Genomic DNA, 20328 nt, shown 5'->3' on the forward strand with positions numbered 1-20328 from the left:
ACTTATGAAAAAGTAGCCAGAATCTTAAAAAAAATACAATCTCTGCATGATTTTCAAAGCCTCACCGAAAACTTGCTAACTTATCCATTCTACTAAAAATCAACTGCCTGCTCTCTATACAGTAATCCCTCGATTAATGCGCTCCCAATCAGTGTGTCATTTTTTTTCGATACCCAAATTCGATTAGTGCACCTATATACATCTTAAAAATAAATGTTACAGATTTTAAAAGTTTTCGATCTATACATTTTTTATGGCTAACTATTTTAAAAAATCACTACCAGGATGAAATAATTTAGTTACTGATTTAAAACATTTTACAAAGTTATTTTTAATGGCATACTACACCACTTCCATGTACACTATGTATACGTAGTGTACATGTACACTATGTTCCAAATTTTTATCCCCAAAATTTGTGTCATCTGCTATAGTACACCCACAGATTCGAGACCCTTCGACACTTCTGCGCATGTCACAAAAAGGAGAATCCATTCCAATAATAGGATGTGTTATATCGTTGGTTTTCTATAATTTTGCTACTATTATCTTTCCTGTGCCAACTAAGAATGAATCTCTCTAAACTATCACTCTGGACCAGTTTCCTTTTTGCAAGCTCTGAAAAAAAAAAAAGCAGAAAATTCTTGTGCAGAGAAACCTTTCCGGAGGTCAAGTGTTACCTAACCTTATTAAATGAATTAAGTAGCTTAAACTAATCTTAGCATACAGTCATGGTCTAAATGCTCTTAGCTTCCTTTATATTCCCTTTATGCATAGGTCCGTGGTTTTATGAGTGGTAAAATCAGTCTCGTGCTCAGATAAAACTCAGGTGTACATATAAAAACATGTTTATTAAATGGCCAAAGAGATGATCATTAGTAGCAATAGATTGGGGGAAAAATGGATCAGATCGAAAATGGTGAATGGTTATCGGAAAAAGAGTGGACGATGAGAGTTTCATGGTAGTGATTATGAGTTTGGTCAGTTTCAGAATTGTGGTGCATTTATTATAGTATGTCTTAAAGAGTGCATGGTCTTCAATGCAAAAATGGGAAGAGGGGGTGATGGAGAAATTGTTGGTGAACATGGCTTAGGCACCAGAAATGACAGAGGAGATCGCCTAGTCCAATTCTGTCAGGAAGAAGGTCTAACAATAGCAAATACCTGGTTTAAACTTCCACCAAGAAGACTGTACACTTGGAAATCGCCTCAAGATAACCAACATAATATTGTCAGAAATCAAATTGATTATATACTGATAAATAAAAGATTCCACAGTAATATAAAGAGTGCAAAGACTTATCCTGGAGCATATATCTCATCAGACCACAATCCCATAGTTGCAGAAGTATACGTCTTAGATTAAAATCAGCTAAAAAATCACAAAAGAAGAAAAAGAAAATTGATGTAGAAAAACTGAAAGACCCGAACATAAATAAAAGTGCCAAGACACAGCTTAACCTGCGATTACAACAGATTAACATAGAAGAAAATAAAAGTGTGGAATCTCTTTGGAATAGCTTAAAGAATGCCATCGTAACAACAAGTATTGAAGAAGTAGGTTATGTGAATAATATAAAACAACAGGAATGGATGACAGTTGAGATTCTTTCTCTTATTGATACAAGAAGAATGTATAAAAACAAAGACCTAGCCAGGTATACAGAAACACATAACATCATCAAGAAAAAAATAAAAGAAGCCAAGGAAAATTGGATGAAAAATTTATGTACTGAAATTGAACTGCTTCAGAAACAACATGATAATTTCAATCTGTATAAGAAAATCAACGAAATTTCCGGAAAACTGAGGAAAAAGCAAATAGTGTCTCTAAGAGACGAAAATGGAAAAATAGTTCTAGAAGAAGAGAATAAAGCACAGATTTGGATAAAATATGTAACAGAACTTTTCAATGATACTAGACAGAAGCCTATAAATATAAAAGATAACATTCAAGGACCAGCAATCATGAAATGCGAAATAGAGAATGTTATACAAACAAGTAAAACAGGAAAAGCCAGTGGACCAGATGGTGTGCAAACAGAATTTTTAAAATTAATCGAACCAGATAACATCAAACTTCTTGAAAAACTATTTAATAAAATATATGAAAGTGATGAATTTCCATCAGATTGGCTCAAATCTACATTTATCACTATCCCAAAGAAACCCAAAGCGAATTCCTGTGGTGACTTCAGACTTATTAGTCTAATGAGCCAAACATTAAAAATATTTTTGAAAGTAATTCAGAATCGCATTTATAGAAAAAGTGAAGAAACTCTAAGTGAAACACAATTCGGCTTTCAGAATAGTTTTGGTACTAGAGAGGCCCTTTTCTGTACCCAAATATTGATACAAAAATGCATAGAAAAACAGAAATCTGTCTTTATGTGTTTCATAGATTTTGAAAAAGCATTCGACAAAGTCAGACACACCAACTTAATAGAAATCCTTCAACAAATAAGGCTAGACGAACAAGACATAAGACTAATAACAAATCTGTATTGGAATCAGTCAGCTACCGTTCAATTAGACAACATTACCACCAGTGATATTAACATCAAAAGAGGAGTGAGACAAGGATGTATGCTCTCACCACTCCTGTTCAACATATATGCAGAGGTAATCTTTAAAAAAGCATTGGAAGAATGTCCAGAGGGAATCACAATAAATGGAAAGATTGTTAACAACCGACGATATGCAGATGACACCGTGCTAATTGCAGATAACATTATGGATCTCCAAAAACTCATTGACAGAGTATACATAGAAAGCCAAAGAATGGGAATAAATATAAACATCAACAAGACAAAATACATGATCATCAGCAAACATCCAGCCTCATCAATGAAACTGACACTCAATGGGAAAAATATTGATCAAGTGTCAAGATATAAATATCTTGGTTGCTGGCTTAATGAACGGTGGGATCCAGAAATAGATATAAAGACAAGGATTGAAGTTGCATGGCAGTCCTTCATGAAAATGAGAGCACTATTCTGCAATAAAGACCTAAACATGGAAGTCAGATGCCAAATGCTGAAATGTTACGTGTGGTCTATTCTGCTCTATGGAGTTGAAACATGGACATTGAAGGCGACAACCATCAAGAAAATCGAAGCCTTTGAGATGTGGCTATACAGAAGAATGCTAAAGATATCATGGACAGAAAAAATTACAAATGAAGATGTCTTAAAATCCATTGGCAAAGCTAAACATCTTGTACAAATAATCAAGAAACGAAAAACATCATATCTTGGACACATCATGAGAAACAGCAAATACCAACTTCTACAAACTATTTTGGTAGGAAGAATTGATGGCAAAGGAACTAGAGGAAGAAAAAGAATATCATGGTTTGACAACATCAAGACGTGAACAGGAAAGAGCAGTGCACAACTGCTCAGATTAGCACAAGAGCGCAGTTTGTTCGCCAAGATGGTCGCTGACCTTCGATAGAAGATAGCACAATAAGAAGAAAGATCATGCATTTTTTGAATTAGTGCGCTTACTAAAACAGTTCAGAGTCCTGTAGCAGTGCCGGTAAGAAAGACTACAACTGCACGGTAAGTGTTTTTTTTTTTTTAACTTTAGATACTTCACATTGATAATCATGGAAAAACAGCTAAATGAGACAATATTCGAGGAGGTATATAGAGAATTTATAAGACTAGGTGAACTACTTAACAACAATTGGCCGGGAAAAGTGAAACTTTACGACACGTTTCCGCCGGAAAGAGTCACAGACGTTGTCGCAGAAGATCAGTTAGAATCGGTGCCTTCTACTCCTTCAGACTTTGTAGAAGTGCGCGCATGCAAACACGAAGAGCAACAGAAGAACCACACAATGACAATGAAATGAAACAGGATTCTCAGGGTTCGGACGTCGCTATTTCTCCCAAAGAAAAGGTGCCTCCGATCATCCTTAGAGAAAAGCAGAAATGGGCAGCTTTAAGATCCACAATGTCCAATCTGCACATTGGCTTCATTAAGGCCAAAAACATGGATGAAGGCATAAAGATCCAGCCAGCAATGGTGACAGACTATAGAAGGTTGACCAAAGAACTGGACAATAGAGGCATCCAGTATCATACCTTTGCGCTCAGCTTGGAAAAAAAACTTGAACATAGTCCTTCGTGGTGTTTGTGAAGACATTGACACAGCAGAAATAGCTGCTGACTTGAATTCTCAGGATCTGCCTCCAGTTAAGATCAGCAGAATGTACAAAGCAGACAAGACTCCCATGCCACTAGTCCTAGTAGAGATTCATAAAATTTACAAAGATATCTATAACTTAAAAACAGTCTGTGGTCTCATCGTCACACCAGAACCACTCCGGAAAAATTCATCTTCTGGGCAGTGCCACAGGTGCCAGAAGTTTGGCCATGCCCAAAATCTATGTAGAGCTGAATATAGATGTTTGAAATGTGGAGACAGCCACCCCACTAATACCTGCACTAAGCCGAGGACCACCTCGGCCAAATGTGCCAACTGTGGTGGCCCTCATCCTGTGAACTACAAAGGATGTAGTCAGCACCCAAAGAACAGACGGATGGAGGCAGTCAATCAGCCCTCCTCCTACAGTATAAGAACACCAGAGGCCCAGGCATCAAAACCGGAGACTCAGTGGCCACAGTCAGAGACCTCCAAAAATAGAGACACCCAAAAGCAAACAAGAAGTTATGCCAATGTGACCCACACAAATAGACCAATACCAGAACAAAATCAACCACCAGCACCTAAAAATCTAACAGCTGTTATTACAGCCTCACTAGGAAACATACTACAAAATTTCAGCCTATCAAACTCTACTGAAACCTCCACTAAAAGATTTCTTCGTGAAACGCAGGTCATCCTCACAGCTCTCATAAATGAATAGTAATAAATTCATTCCAGCATCTCTTTAGATCGTTGCTTGGAATGCAAATGGCCTCAAAAACAAAATTCTGGAACTCCAAGATTTCACATATAGGTATCAACCAGATGTTTTATTAATCAGTGAAACTCATTTAAGACCCTCAGACAATCCTAAAATAAGGGGTTATCGCCTATACAGAAATGATAGATTACTCTACAGAGGTGGTGGCAGTGCCATCTTCATTAAAAATTATATTAAGCACCACTCTGTGAACAACCCTTCAACCACTAACCTTGAGATCACAGGTGTGGAAGTAGTCACCAGTTCTGCTGGCAGATTGAAAATCTACTCAGCTTACAACCCTCTCCAAAAATCTCTACTACACTCTGACCTAAATGCCATCTTATGCATCAGAGAGCCGACCATTATAGCCGGGGATCTGAACTCCAAGCACCCTGTGTGGAATTGCTCAACCACCAACAAGAATGGTTGCATCCTTTCTAATTACTTAGGATCAAGCAACGCTGTTGTGGCAGGCCCCACCGAACCAACTCATCTCAGTATGTTTGGCACTGCTGATATCCTGGATATAGCTATCCTGCAGGATATCAAACTTCAATACAGCATTATATCCATGGATGAACTATCATTCGATCACAACCCAATGGGAAAACAAGAATACCTGTCTCCTCCTTCTCACTCCTACATAGCATGGGAAAGGCTGTTAACAGCACTGAAGGATTATACTGGACCTGTTCCTCACATATGCACAAAAGAAGAAGTAGAAACTGCAGTTAAAAATCTCGCACAACAAATGAATTCTGCTATAATGGTAGCTACCTCCTACAAATCTGCCCGCAAGCCAGATTGTTTGCCTGAAGACATCATGAACTTGATCAGAGACAAAAACAGAGCTAGGAAAAGATTCCGTAACACGTGTGTGCCACAAGATAAAACAAATCTAAACAGATTAAATGGGGCAGTAAGAGATGCGCTCAAAGCTCATAGAGACCAAGTACGGGAAGAAAAGTTGGCCTCCATTTCACCTGCTGATCAGTCCATCTGGGGACTACTGAAAAATATCAAAAACAAAGACAGATCCCTTCCCCCCCATTATTCTCTGACTAGGGCCTTGCTCACAGATGTAGACAAAGCAGAAGTTATAGCATACAATTTGGAGGAGTAATGCAGGCCTTCGTCTGAAAACCTTGACTTTGACCACATATATAAGATTCACAGCAAGGTCAGACACTCACTCAAACTTCCTATCACCAGCACTGACCATGCTGTGAATCTTATATATGTGGTCAAAGTCAAGGTTTTCATACTATATGACATTATTGTCATAATAATATGACATTATTAAAAAATTAAAGAACAAAAAAGCTCCTGGGGCAGACAGAATTACTAATCGGGTGATCAAACTTCTGCCCCGAAAAGCAGTAGTGCACCTGACCAGTATAATAAATGCAATTTTAAGATTTCACTACTTTCCTTCCTCCTGGAAACTGGCTGATGTAATTCCTATACATAAGCTAGGCAAAGACCCACACCTACCGCAAAATTATCGTCCAGTCTGGGTAAGGTTGTGGAGAAGGTTATCCACTCACGACTCCAAACCTCAGTAAATGACCTAAACATCCTCCCTAAAGAACAGTTTGGTTTTCGGCAACACCATAGTACTACTCAGCAAATCCACAGAATTGTCGAATACATCACCACCAGCTACAACTGGTGGCAGTGTACAGGAGCTGTTTTCCTATACCTATCCATAAGTATAGGAAATACATAGCCATTAAATCTGCATATCTTAAATTATTTACTTTCTGCCACTAATGTTAATTCCAGCTGGGTCTTTGTCTAAGTTAGCCATTCTCATAATGCATTTATATTAAACATGAAAAAGCTATGGTGATAGTATACAACCCTGCCAAACCCCTTTTTCCCAATCAAATACTGTCTGTTTCTCCGAAGACTGTTTTTACTGAAGCTTCTTGTTGTCATACGAGCTCTCTTATCAAGAAAATTAGATGCTCGGGTATTCTCACTGATTTCATTACAAATCACACACAGTCTGTTGTCATCCCTGCAATCAAAAGCGTTCTTATAATCAATAAAACAGATGAGTACTTTCTTCTGAAATTCTTTTTTTTTTCCATAATCCATCTCATGTTTGCTATCTGGTTTCTACCTCCTCTACCTCTCCTAAAGTCTGTCTGTTCTTGTGGCATTTCTCTATTCACATATGACTCCAGCCTTTGTTGGATCATTTTCAGCATAACTTTACTTGCATGTGAAATTTAAGTGATAGTTCTATAAATCTCACAGTCTTTGGGATTTGATTTAGAAATTGTCATGAATATTGATGATTTCCAATCTCTAGGCCAATATATTTTCTTCCAAACCTGTTGACAAATTTCAGTTAATATATTCACTGCTTCATCCCCAACTTCATCTTCTGCAGCTAGTTGAACTTCTAAGGTTCTTTGCTGTACGTATCAACTTCTTTCATTCCTTTCTACCTTCAGCTCTTTCATTTCAGTTCTGTATTCCCATTTTTGCTAAGTCTTTTTGGATATTATTCTCCCAATGCATCTGCGATATATATCTAGGTCGCTTTCCATCAGGCTTCATCTTGAATGCTTGTTTAACTATTCTTTCTACAGGGTGTCCCAAAATTCATGCAAGAAGTAATTTTGATAGAAAACACAGGTTTTTAATTAAAAATTGTAATTTCTTATTGATTCATAAAGTATACAGTATAGGGTTATGCATGGAATAGCATATCGGGTAAATGGCCTCCACGGCTTTGCTGGCACATATGCACTCTTTTGTCGAAATTTTCCATGACCGTTTTGCATAAATGCGGCTGAATTTCGTTGATACAGCGCTCAATTTCCTCCTTCAAGGCGTGGGTGGTCATGGGCTTGTTGGCATAAACCTTAGACTTCAAAAAACCCAAAGAAAAAAGTCCAACACCGTTAAGTCACATGATCTGGGCGGCCAATTCTGATCACCAAAACGGGAAATTACACGACCAGGAAATGACTCATGCAGTAATTGAATTTTTTCTCGAGCTGTATGGCATGTGGCACCGTCCTATTGAAACCACATGTCGTCCACATCCATATCTTGCAATTTAGGAACAAAAAACTGGATTATCATGTCGCGATAGCGAGCACCATTAACTGTTATTGCCTTATCAGCTGCATTTTCGAAGAAGAATGGAACTATGATGCTTCCAGCCTAAAATCCACACCAAACAGTGACACGTTGTGGATGCATTTGTTTCTCGACAATCACTCATGAATTTTCTGAACACCAGATGCGACAATTTTGTCGATTAACGAAGCCATCAAGATGAAAATGATCCTTATCGCTGAAGATGATTTTGTTCGAAAAATAAGCATCCACTTGTTGTTGTTCCATAATCAATTCAACGAACTCTCTCCGCTGTGTGTGGTCAGTAGGCTTCAGTTCTTGAGTCAATTGAACTTTGTAAGCATAAAGATGCAAATCTTTCATGAAAATACTCTGTAGAGAGCTTCTCGAAGTGCCCAATTCAAGACCACGGTGCCGAATTGATGTTCCTGGACTCTCAGCAAAACTCTCTCACGAACTGCTTCGATGTTTTCTGTTGAACGACTTTTTGAAGGATGGCCAGAGTGTATATGATCACTAATTGATCCAGTTTCCTTGAATTTTTTAATTAATCTTTTCACAGTTGATGAAGTTAAATCACTATTCGGACCATATTTTGTACGAAAATTGCGAACTGTAGCTGCCAAACCTTCATTATTTTTAAAATATTGCTCAACAATGAAAATGCATTGTTCTTTTGTGTAGCGCTCCATTTTTAATAACCCTGAACTGTCAGCTGTCACGCTGTCTTTTTTTTCTCGTTGGCAACACTTTAACACACAAATAGCGCTAAATTTAAATCTTGCGTGAATTTTGGGACACCCTTTACATGTCCAAGCCATCTCAATCTGCTTGCTCGAATCTCATCTACTAGAAGTGGGGATCCATGGACTTCATTATAGTTCTTGGTTATGTCTTCTTCTCCATTCACCTGTTGCTTATGGGTCCATAGATTTTCTGAGGATTTTATTTTCAAAGATATGCATTGCTTTTTTTGTATCTTGGTCTGTTGTGCTCCAGGTTTCTGCTCAAATAAAACAATAGGTCTAATGATCTTAGATATTTCTGTTTTAACTCTGCTTAATAGAATATTGGAAAATAAAATATATTGTAGTGAATGATAAGATGTATTGGAGGCATGTATTCTAGGTCTTAATTTTATACTAATTTTATTATATTGATTAATCATTGTTCCAAGATATTTGGAGAAAGTGGCACTTTTGAATTTCAGGTTATCAATGGTAAAATGGTCATTTTCCCCTTGATTGTGATTTCTGCATACATTTAAATATTCAGTTTTATCATGGTTCATTTGTAGTCTTAGTTTTTCAGCATCAGTTTTGAGTTTTCTAAGTGTCTAAATGTAAAATTTCAAAATGTCTTCAGCATTTTCTCCAACAAGGTGCATATCATCTGCATATCCTAATATTACTGTTCTGTTTATGTTATCTTTTACAATTTCTCGAATGCATTTTTCTAATGTTAAATTTTCAGTGGGTGAAAGGACATCTTCTTGCTTAATATCAAAAGGTTCAGATCTAATTTCATTAGCTATTACCATGCTTTGGCTGTCAGTGGTGGAAATTTTGATTAAACATATTATCTTATGAGTATTCCTAGTTCATCTAATATTTTATTTCCCAAAGGACTTCTCTATTAATGCTGTCATTTACTTTTCTAAAGTCTACAAATAAAATATGGAGCTGCAGATTGTCCTCCCATTTTTTTTCTATTATCTGTTTAAGTGTAAACATTTGGTCAACTGTTGATCTATTTCTTTGGAATCCTGCTTGATATTCATCAGTATTTTCTTCAACATAGGTAAAAATCTTTTTAGTACAATATTAGATAAAATTTTGTAGCCTGCTAACAGTAACGTTATTCACCTGTAATTTTCACATTCATTTTTGTTTCCTGTTTTATATACTGATTTGCAATTCTTTCCATTCACAGGCATCTCTTCTTTTTCCCATATTAAATTTACCAGCTTATGTAAACATTACCACCATATTTAATGAGTTCAGCTACTATTCCATTAGTACCTGGCACCTTGTTGTCTTTGAGCTGCTTTATACTTTCCACTACTTCATCTAGCAAAGGTTTAATTTTTTCTGGGTGACAAGTATAAGTATTCTGTTTGAAAGACACAGTAGGTTCATCACAATTTAGGAGTTTGTTAAAGTACTCTCTCTCTCCACCTGTTTGATATTTCATCTCTGGTGGCTAGTATTTGTCCATTACTACTATTGTTTTCATATATGTGTGCCTATCTTCTTTATTAATTAGAACTGATCCTTACCAAATTCTACCTCAGCAGCTGCTTTCACGGGGTCGTCTCAGCCATCCTGGCTGGCCGAGTGGTTAGCGTATCTGCTCTCCAGCCAAACAGCTGTGGGTTTGAATCCTGCCATGATCATGGATGTTTGTGATTGTCTGTGAAAATACTAGTGATGGTAGTGGGTGGTAGATGGCATTGGTGTAGATGATGATAGTTGTGGTTCGTTATAGTTAGTGGAGTGGTGGAGACAGAGAGTTGGAGAGTAGGTGCCCTCCCTCGATGAGTCCTTGGACTCCCTGAAGGTGTCATGTAATAATAATCTTTTGGTTTTTAGAAATTTTCTGGGATTATTTACTGTAAAGTATTTGGATTTTTTCAATATGTTATGTTCATGAAAAAATTTTTCTTTTCTGTTGTCTTATTATTTTGTTGGCTGCCTTGCTGCTCTCTTTATATCTCAGAGTGGCATGAATATCAGATGGGTTATTAAGCCATGTGCTTCTATCTTTTTACTTTTTCTTTACTGCCTATTCACATTCTTCATTGAATCGTTTTTTATGCTGTATTTTACTTGGAATTCCAACCAAGTGTTCTGCTGCTACTTTTATGCTATCATTGATGTAATTCCAGTCCAGATGTTTTCAGTATTTTCATTTTCTTCTGGTTCATTTTTTTCAATTTTCTTTTTAATTCACACTCATATTTTCTTCTCTCTTCTGTTATATCTAGTTTGTTAATATAATATCTCAGTTGATTTGCATGTGCTGAAAAATATTTACTGTTTATTTTAACCTTAAGTATGGCACCAATTAGAAAATGATTACTACCACAATCAACTCCCCTGAATCTCCAGATATTCTGAATGCAATTCCAATGTCTTTTACTGATTATGATATGGTCTATTTCATTGAATGTATGACCATCAGGAGATTTCCATGTTTGTTTGTGTATATTATTTCTCATAAACAGTGCTTCTTATTATTAAATTTCTGGATGTGGCCAAATTAATCTTTCTCCATTACTATTTGTCTCTTCATGAAGGCTTTGGTTTCCAATAATTTGTTTATATATTTCTTCTTTTTCAATTTTTTCATTGAAATCACCTAATAAAATGATTATATCCTGCCAGTGAAATTTTTTCTACAATTAATGCCAGTTTTTCATAGAATTCATCTTTTATTGATTCTTCTGCAGCTTCTGTGTGTGTGTGTGTGTGTGTGTGTGTGTGTGTGTGTGTGTGTGTGTGTGTGTGTGTGTGTGTGTGTGTGTGTGCGCACATTAATAAAGGTTATTTTGAACCAATTGTGCTTGTACACTTAGCTTACTTTTTCTTTCATTAAACACTTTAGATTCAATTAGTGATGATCACAATTTTTTCCTAATGATGAAACATATTCCAAATTTATGCTTTTCAGATTTGTTTCCCACCATAAAATAGCAAAAGGTTCTCTTACTTCAAATTTCCTTCTCCTATCCATTGTGTTTCTTTTGTACTGCTATATCCAGTTTATAAAGAGCATTTCAAGAAATCATACATGATTTCTTGAAATGCAATGCTCTAATTCTGTACAAGCTTCTGACATTCCATGATCCTATTTGTAAACTATTATTCCAAGGCCTGGATCAATATCCATTTAAGTCTGTCCAGTGAAGGTTCCCCCCCCCCCTACCTGGAGCACCAGGGCGACTCTCTTTATCCAAACAGTTCGACTTTCAGAGGTCCTGCTGGAAGTAATGATACCTCTAGTATAGTTCACAAGATCATTGGATTGCGCAAGTCCCCCCCCTGACAAGATGGAGACGCCACTGGCAGGGGGAGGCTTCATCCCCAACTGCTCTCATTAATTCCACTGACACTCCATCAGCTCCAGGAGCTTTTCCTTTTGGCAGCTGGTCCATTGCTGATATCACTTCACTTTTCATTATCATGGGTTCCTCAACAAATCATCTTTCAAATTCTCCTTCAATTAATATCTTTCTTGTACAAATCATCTATATACTCTTTCCATCACTCTCTTAAATAATTACTGCTACATAAATGACTGGAGACCTCAGGCATGAGAGTTTTGAGAAAGATTAGTGGAATGGACAGATGGCATCAATGGCAGTATCACATTGAAAATGAGGATATTAGGAAAGAACTTGCCATTGTTAGCATTCAGGAATGTGTTAGTAGAGCTAACCTCAGGTGGGATATGATGGTCACTTAAACAGAATGGGAGAGGAAAGATTAACAAAACAAGTGTTCTGTGCTAGGTTGGCAAGAAAAAGACCCAGAGGAAGACCAAGATGGAGACGGATTAATACAGTAAAAAGCACCTTAAAAACAGAAATATAAGATCTGATAATAATTTGAGTCTTGATAGGTAACAAGCTTTATCAGATCTTATATTTCTGTCTTTTAAGGAGGAAATGAAGGAAAATTGTTGATCAGTAGTTAGTAATGGTGTAACTTTTTCATGTAATACTATCATAATTATCTTGTGCATCCCTGATGGTACATATCAGTTATTTGATGATGATGATAAATGGTTAGTGTGGTCCTCCAGTAATGAGTCTTCGAACTTCATGGAGATGCTCAGTTAATAATTATTATTATATATTTAACATATAATATGAGGTACACTCATTAAGTTCAGGGACTGAATACACACTCATAGCTGCCTGTCCTTACTGGATAACTTAAATATAAAGAAGCCCCACATGCACGCACACACACACACAGTTTAATATATCCAGCTTATCTCCTCTGCACACACACACACACACACACACACACACACACACACACACACACACACACACACACACACACACACACACACACACACACACACACAGTTTAATATATCCAGCTTATCTCTTCTGCATGCACACAAACTGCAGTTTTATGTTTGTTCAAGGAATGCAAGCTAACATAGTGCATACATCAAGTTTAATCAAATTTCAAAAAATAGAATCATTTGTATTATTGCACTGAGTATACAATGGTGAATCTTTGAATAGCATACTTTAAGTATCAACGCCTTGCTTAAAGTAAGCAGAAAACCATTGGGGAGATGAATGTAGAGGCCATCTAGTAACTGCCTGTAAATGAGCAATGAGTTAAAATTGATTTGAGATATGTATGTGCTGATAATCATTAAATGATGAATACCATAGCAAAACAAGTTGGAATATCACACAGTACATGCCATTCCATGCAGGAAAAAGGATCTTAAGTGCATGAGAATTTGTGGGGACTGACATCACAACTAATGATGAAGATTGTTTCTGCAGTAAATCATAACTGGGGATGCAATGTCATGTTTTCTGTATGATGTATGCTCTGCATCCAAAAAAGCTTTTATAAACCTCGACATCCTTATCATTGCTTGCTCTCTTATGAAAGTAGTTTTGACATTACAGGTCAAAGGGAAAGGTAATGTGCGTGTGCTAGGTGTTTTTCAGCTGTTACATCATGAATTTTTACTTGAAAGTGCAAGAGCAAATAATATGCAAGTTGTTCATCTGTGAGAGAAAATTGGAAAAAAAAAACATTGGTCTTGATGCATAACAGTGTACTTGTTCATTACCATTCTTTGTCACTATAACAGGAGCTCATTAAACATGTCACTGTTATACTTCCCACTCCCCCTTGCATTATTTAATCCCATGTTGTCATCTCTTTCTATGCTTGAAACAGTTCTCAAGAGAAGTCATTTCAACTGTGTTTTTATTTCAGGAAAGACACTGTTGAAGAGTCTCATAGTAATAGCAGAGAAGGCTTTATGAGTTCTTTTAAAGAATGGATTTTAGAAATGCTTCTAGAAGCTATATGACATTGGCAGATGTGTGACAACAAAAAACAACACAACATTCTAAAGATGTACAGGTCCAACAAATAATATAATCACCAAGTGCATACATATAATGCCAATTTTTAAAATGATTAAAAAGGAAAAAAATTCTTCATTTGGGATAAATGGTGGATAATATAACATAACCAAGAGGTAGACTATTTCACTTATGAGCATAATGTTTTTCCTTGGGTACTTGAATTACTTAACCTGCTCAGACTCCATCTGTATGTGAAATTATCTATGATATATTGTGCTGACATAGAATTTGGTTAATAGTATTTTAATTATGTAAATCTCAGATTGGTTTGTACCTTTCAGGCAGTCCTCTTACAGTAAAAGTAACTGGTCAGGGGTCTAATCTTCAGAGAGAAATCACAAAGAAACAGAGGGATGCTCTTCCAGTATCTGATGTTGGAACAGAATGTAAACTAACCTTTAAACTTCCAGGTAATTGTGACTATATATTTTATTTTTTTTTATATTATGTTATAATAGTATTAGAGCCTCTGTAGCTCATTTGGTATAAACAAGCCATTTGGTTGGAAAAACTGAGGGTTCAAACACTATCTATGACATGAGGAACCTTTATCAGGTCTTTTCAATCAAATGGTGAGTTATCTGGTCTCATACTGACATAGAACGTTTTTTTCCCTTGAACATAGATCTACAGCCATAAATACTAAAGATTCTCAGCCTTTGGGGATGCAGCAGAGAAGTGATGTGCAGCTGCATTAATTTATTATGATCCCTATCAGGGGACTCTACCCATCCTAAGGGACAGATGACTTGAGAAAATAATAGTATTAGAACATTAACGCTTTCCCTCAAAAGCTAAACCTAATTTCTCTACCTGAAGCCTAGACTGATTGTATCTTGAGTAATGTGATAATTTTGTTGTGTTGCACTTTTGTCTAATGACATGAAATGAGAACTACTTTTCATTGTATCAGGACTGTCTTTGAGTGCTTTGCATCCATAGTTTGGTACCACTCTCCATGCAGTTAAATACAATGGTAGGACAATTTCAATACTTTGATTTGAAATAAAACATACAGAAATTGCAATGGATTTCTATATCATCCTTGCCCTTTTTTTATTTTACAGAATATTAAATTCAAATAGAGTCTGCTTCTTCCATCTTTTCTCAAAGTCATTGCTAATTAAGTTTATTCTATCAACTTGGTGGATACAAATGGAAGAGTGTGAAAGAATAAAATGAAAGATTGTGGAGAAAAAGAAGTAGCAAATGACTCAAGAGTCATTTGCTACTTCTTTTTCTCCACTGCATCACTCTACTCTTATAAAAGGCGTGGTGGATGAGAGGGTGCACAAAGTCTGTTTTCCAGGAGGTAGGATGAACAGGGTAATTGGGATGATGGATATGAGAAGTCAGTGTGTGAGAGAGTAAGTAGTTGTGGTTGGAACGAATGATTTGGTTGGGCATAGGGAGAATGTAAGGATAGATATTAGGAGATTATTGAGAAAAGTGTGGCAGGAAGAATAGTTTGCATGTTGCAAGTATAACAATTATGAGTTGTGGGAAAGAACAAGATCTTGAATGGAATGTTAGCAGAAATGTATGAAGCGAAAGGAGTGCAGTGTGTGAATGTGTGGGATGAGTTTGAGCAATGAATAGAACTGTATAAGAGTAGAGTGATGGGCTGCATCCAAATGGTTTGGGAGTGAGTCACCTGGAAAGGCTGCTGCTGGAAGGAAGGTTAATTAGTGATGGGAAGGAGGTATCAGTGGAAGTCAGAGATGATATAAATCAGCATGAGAGTGAACTACATGAGACCAGTGTGAATGGAGATGAGAATGTGAGAACAGGAATGCAAGTTAAACATAGAAATGGGATGGGCCAAGGTAGTCAGGCAGACACAGTGTAAGGAGAATGGATTCTGAAAGCAGAAATGAATGCAGGTATGGGAATGATCAGCACAGGAATGGAACAGCCTGGAATACATGGGGGGGGTAGTTGAGACTAGGAGGGGAAAATGAGACAAATTGTAAGGATGAGCAGACAGGAGCAAGTGTGGAGAAGTTACAAATGAGAGGAAGCATGGGTATGACTAGTCATAGATCAAGAAATGAATTGTTATGCTTTTTTATAAATGCCAAAAGTATCAGAAATAAGCGAGATGAAATTGTTCCATTGACTAAATTTATTTGCCCTAAAATAGTCGGAATAAGTAAAAGATGATGGGATGAGAATGATATCTTGATGGGAATAGAAATGGATGGATATGATCTTTTTCTTGAATATAGAAAGAGAAAGAAGGGAGAGGAAGTGCTGCTGATGATTGCAAGGGTATTATATCCATTCAAGATTGAGATACAAGGGGGGAAAAGTCCCAGTAGTATGGTGTGAGGTAGAAGTTGAGAAAATGAGATATTTGGTTGGATGTTGCTACATGTGAGGGAATACAGAGGATGTGCATCTCCTCCCCCCCCTCTTGTCCAATGTATGTGTCACCTATAGCAAAACCTATGCTGTCCATTAAAGAGAATTCTACTGCCGTCCACCCAGTTCTGAATCCTTGTCCTCACTAGCTTTTCCAACACCTCAAACACAACTCCAGACAAGCAGATTGGCCAATAATTCAAAGCTTTAGTCTTATTGCTTCCTTTATGAAGTGGAGGGGGGGGGGGCACGGGAAAGACTTAGAAAGCTGGTTGTACCTTTTATGTAATGAACTTTTATATGTTAAGATTTTCATCATTTGTTGCTGGAAATTGTGATTGTACTTTTCACTTACCAGTTTCATGTAGCCATAAGCATAAATAAATAAAAATCCCATAACCTTGTTAACATGAGGTTTACTCAATTCCTCATATATCTCCTGCTCACCCACCATCAGTGGTTCCTCCCCATTCTCACTGCTCTCACTTTCTGCATTATGTTACAATCATAAGGATGGAATACCTTAATGTGCTGCCCGTTTAACACCTCTACTATATCCTCCTCAGTGTTTATCATTCTCCCATTATCACTGACCAATATCATCTTCTCATAATCATTCTTCCTTCTACTGCTGCATATCAAAAAACTCCTTAGGATTTCTTTCAGCATCATTTGCTAATTGCTGCTCATACTGCAAATTTGCTACCCTTACTAAGTGAATTAACTTCTTTGCTTTCCTCTTTGTACTTCTCATGTAATTGATTATCTCCACTCATCTTGTGCCACCTCCACAATGACTTTTTCTTCCAGATTGTACACTTCACCTCCCTCTTCTCCTTGTTATCCGTTTTACACCTGTCTTATTTAATCTCCTGACCTTTGGTGTACACTCAGTCATTGCCTCTGCCAGATACTTCCTGAGTAGAGACTAAGCAGCATTGATTTCCTTCCCATGCAATTCCTCATTCCATGATATCGCTGCAAGCTGCCTCCTGAGTTTTCCAAAATCACCTGCCTTATAGTTCCATATATGACTCTTTCTCACAAAAGTCCTGATATGGCTGGCCACCACCCAAGTGATCACTTTCACCAACTGGAGGAAGATGTGGCACTTCATTTACAACAATATCTTCTGATGAAGTAATCAAATCCAAGAACCTCGATCCATGTGTGGCTCATGTTATATACTGCTTAAGGTAGTTATCCCTTACAAACTAAAGAAACTCATTTTCTTTGGTTCCTGCTGCTGTCTCTTCATTCCAGTCTGTATTACCATAATTGAATCACCCATAATGATCATTCTTTTCTTATTAGCCAGACCAAATTGGCTAAACTTTTCCTTCTTCCTGCCTTCTGCATTACCAGGTCTATAGCAACACCCTACTAAACATTTCACCCTATCCACCTCCACTTCACACCATACTGCTTGAAAACCACTGTATTTGGTTTTCAAGTAACAGTATTTGCTGTTGCATCTTCATCCTAAATGGGCCCAACTCATCTGCCACCATCAATAATACTTCCTGCCTTTTTGCTTTGTCTGTTTTCACGAAAGACTACACATCTCTCTCACCTCTATTCCTTTCAGAATGTCGTCCTCATTCAACCATATCTCACTTATACCAACAATTTTTTGAGTGAATGAACTCTATCAGTGCTACAGTTTGAATACTTCCAGCATTTGTAAACATACACACTAGCTAATTTCTATTAAATTATTTCAGGAATTTACAACGTATACTGGAATATTAACACTTTGACTGCCGTATGCAACAAGTGCCTCACACATACACTTTCTGCTAGTGCCATGTGATATGTATCTGTTTCACAGGTTAACTTGTCATTATTCTTTACTGAAACAGCCGTGTCTCACAGCAGCTATTTTATCAAAATAAGAAAATATATGCATATATTTTTACTATTTTTTGCAAGTGTTTCAATAAAACAAAGGAGATAAATTGAATTAATCAAATTGAAAAAATAAATTGGGTGCATGAGACTGCCCCAAATTTGGGAAACTTGCATCTTGAGAACTTCAGCCCAACAGCCAAGACAGCGCAATATAGCCTGTTTGGGGGGGGGGGCACCTTTAGGACTCTAGGAACAACACAGTTTCTGTTTCTATAACAATTCCCACTAACCTCACTTCTCAGATATGACTCCTCCAAACTCCCCTCCCCCTTCCCATCATTCCTGTTTTATCATCACTGATATTACACCCCTCTCTAGACGTAAATGTCAACTCCCCACATCTTGAACTATCTTAATCCTTTCTTGCACTTTCACACATATACTTCTAAAACCATCATCTATGGTTTTAGAAGTATATGTGTACTTCTAAAACCATAGAAGTACACATTGGGGGTCCCCCCCCCATCCACCCTGACCTCCCCTTTTTCCCTGTCCAATCTGTGTTCCTTCTCTCACATTCTCTTCACTTGTGCCACTCACCTCTCCATTTACAAACTGGCCTACCTTACTTTCCTGCTTTTCTACAACACCTCTTGCTTCCTCAGGTCCTACATTCACTTCAGTCATTCTCTCTTGCAGCAACAGTTTCTCCAACTGACTCACACCACATCCCAAATGTAGCCCATTTCTTTTATACAGCTCTATCCCCTTCAAACTCATCCCACACATTCACAAAATGAACTCCTCCCTTCTCACACAATTCTGTTAGAATATTATTCATAATCTTCGCTTGTCTTCTCGACTCATCATTATCATACCTGGACAACACACTTACCACATTGTTATCTTTCACTTTCCTTAACAGCCTCATGACATCCCTCCTTATATTCTTCCTGTTACCAATTAAATCATTCATGCCAACTACCACTCACTCTTTTGCTCGCGTACTCCTTTTATTCAATGCTTCAACTACCCTACTCATTCTACCTCCCTGAAAAGAGGCCTTGTGCACTTTCTCACTCATCACACCTCTTATCATTGAATCTTCATACATTTCCACTATCAAATCATTTGATATTTCTTATAAATCTTTTGTCCCATTCTTCCTCACATTCCCATGCAAATCCATAATTCTCCTCAGTTCATTCTTCATACATTTAATCTCTTGCCTCATCTTTACCAACTAAACTTTCATATCTCCAATTAGTTTTTCAGTGCCATTTATGAAAATTGCATTTTCACTACTTTGCATGTCCACTGTCACCTGTCACCACTCTCTTACCACATACCACTACTAACTTGCACATTTATGCATGCTGCCTTACCATTCATCATTAACTCATCTATAAGTATGGATAAGAGAGCTGGTGATTGTCAGATATTATTATTATTATTATTAAACAAGACCTCATGGAGTCAAAGACTCATCTAGGAGGTCCTTTTATCTCACACACATCTCATCATACCGGGTCTTAAACACATTCAAACTCCTTGCAGACACCACACTCTCAGGCAAGGCATTCCAATCATTCACAACTCTGCACGAAAAAAACCTGCCTCTCACTCCCCTACTCACACCCTCTTTATACAGTTTCCAGGGATGACCTCTGGTTCTCCCCTGATCTCCCACTATTCGCTGTAGAACTTCTCCACCATTGATCCTATAGCAACCCCTTACCAACTTGTAGGTCTCTATCATATCTCCCCTCTTCCTTCTCTCCACTAGTCTCTGCAAATTACATCTTTTCAATCTTTCCTCATACTCGACATTCCAGAGGTCAGAAACTACCTTAGTCAGTCGCCTTTGGACCCTTTCCAACATCTCTTCATCCTTCTGAAAACCAGGTGACCAAATCTGGGCACAATAGTCCATGTGTGGCCTAATCAAAGCCTTATA

At 37.3% G+C, this 20328-nt stretch overlaps 1 protein-coding gene across 1 annotated transcript in view; it reads left to right on the forward strand.

Annotated features, from left to right (window-relative positions):
• LOC150104669 (filamin-A-like) overlaps positions 1-20328 on the forward strand; it is a 270337-nt gene that overhangs the window by 142986 nt on the left and 107023 nt on the right. Inside the window, exon 8 of the mRNA XM_090395258.1 lies at positions 14438-14566. Within this exon, the coding sequence (XP_090251384.1) occupies positions 14438-14566 (129 nt within the window). The remainder of the gene's footprint in view (positions 1-14437; positions 14567-20328) is intronic.

The sequence above is a fragment of the Typopeltis vanoorti genome, chromosome 7 (genome assembly GCF_054136105.1).
Source record: "Typopeltis vanoorti isolate ZY-2024b chromosome 7, IOZ_Tvanoo_1.0, whole genome shotgun sequence".
In the NCBI taxonomy this organism is placed as follows: Eukaryota; Metazoa; Arthropoda; class Arachnida; order Uropygi; family Thelyphonidae; genus Typopeltis; species Typopeltis vanoorti.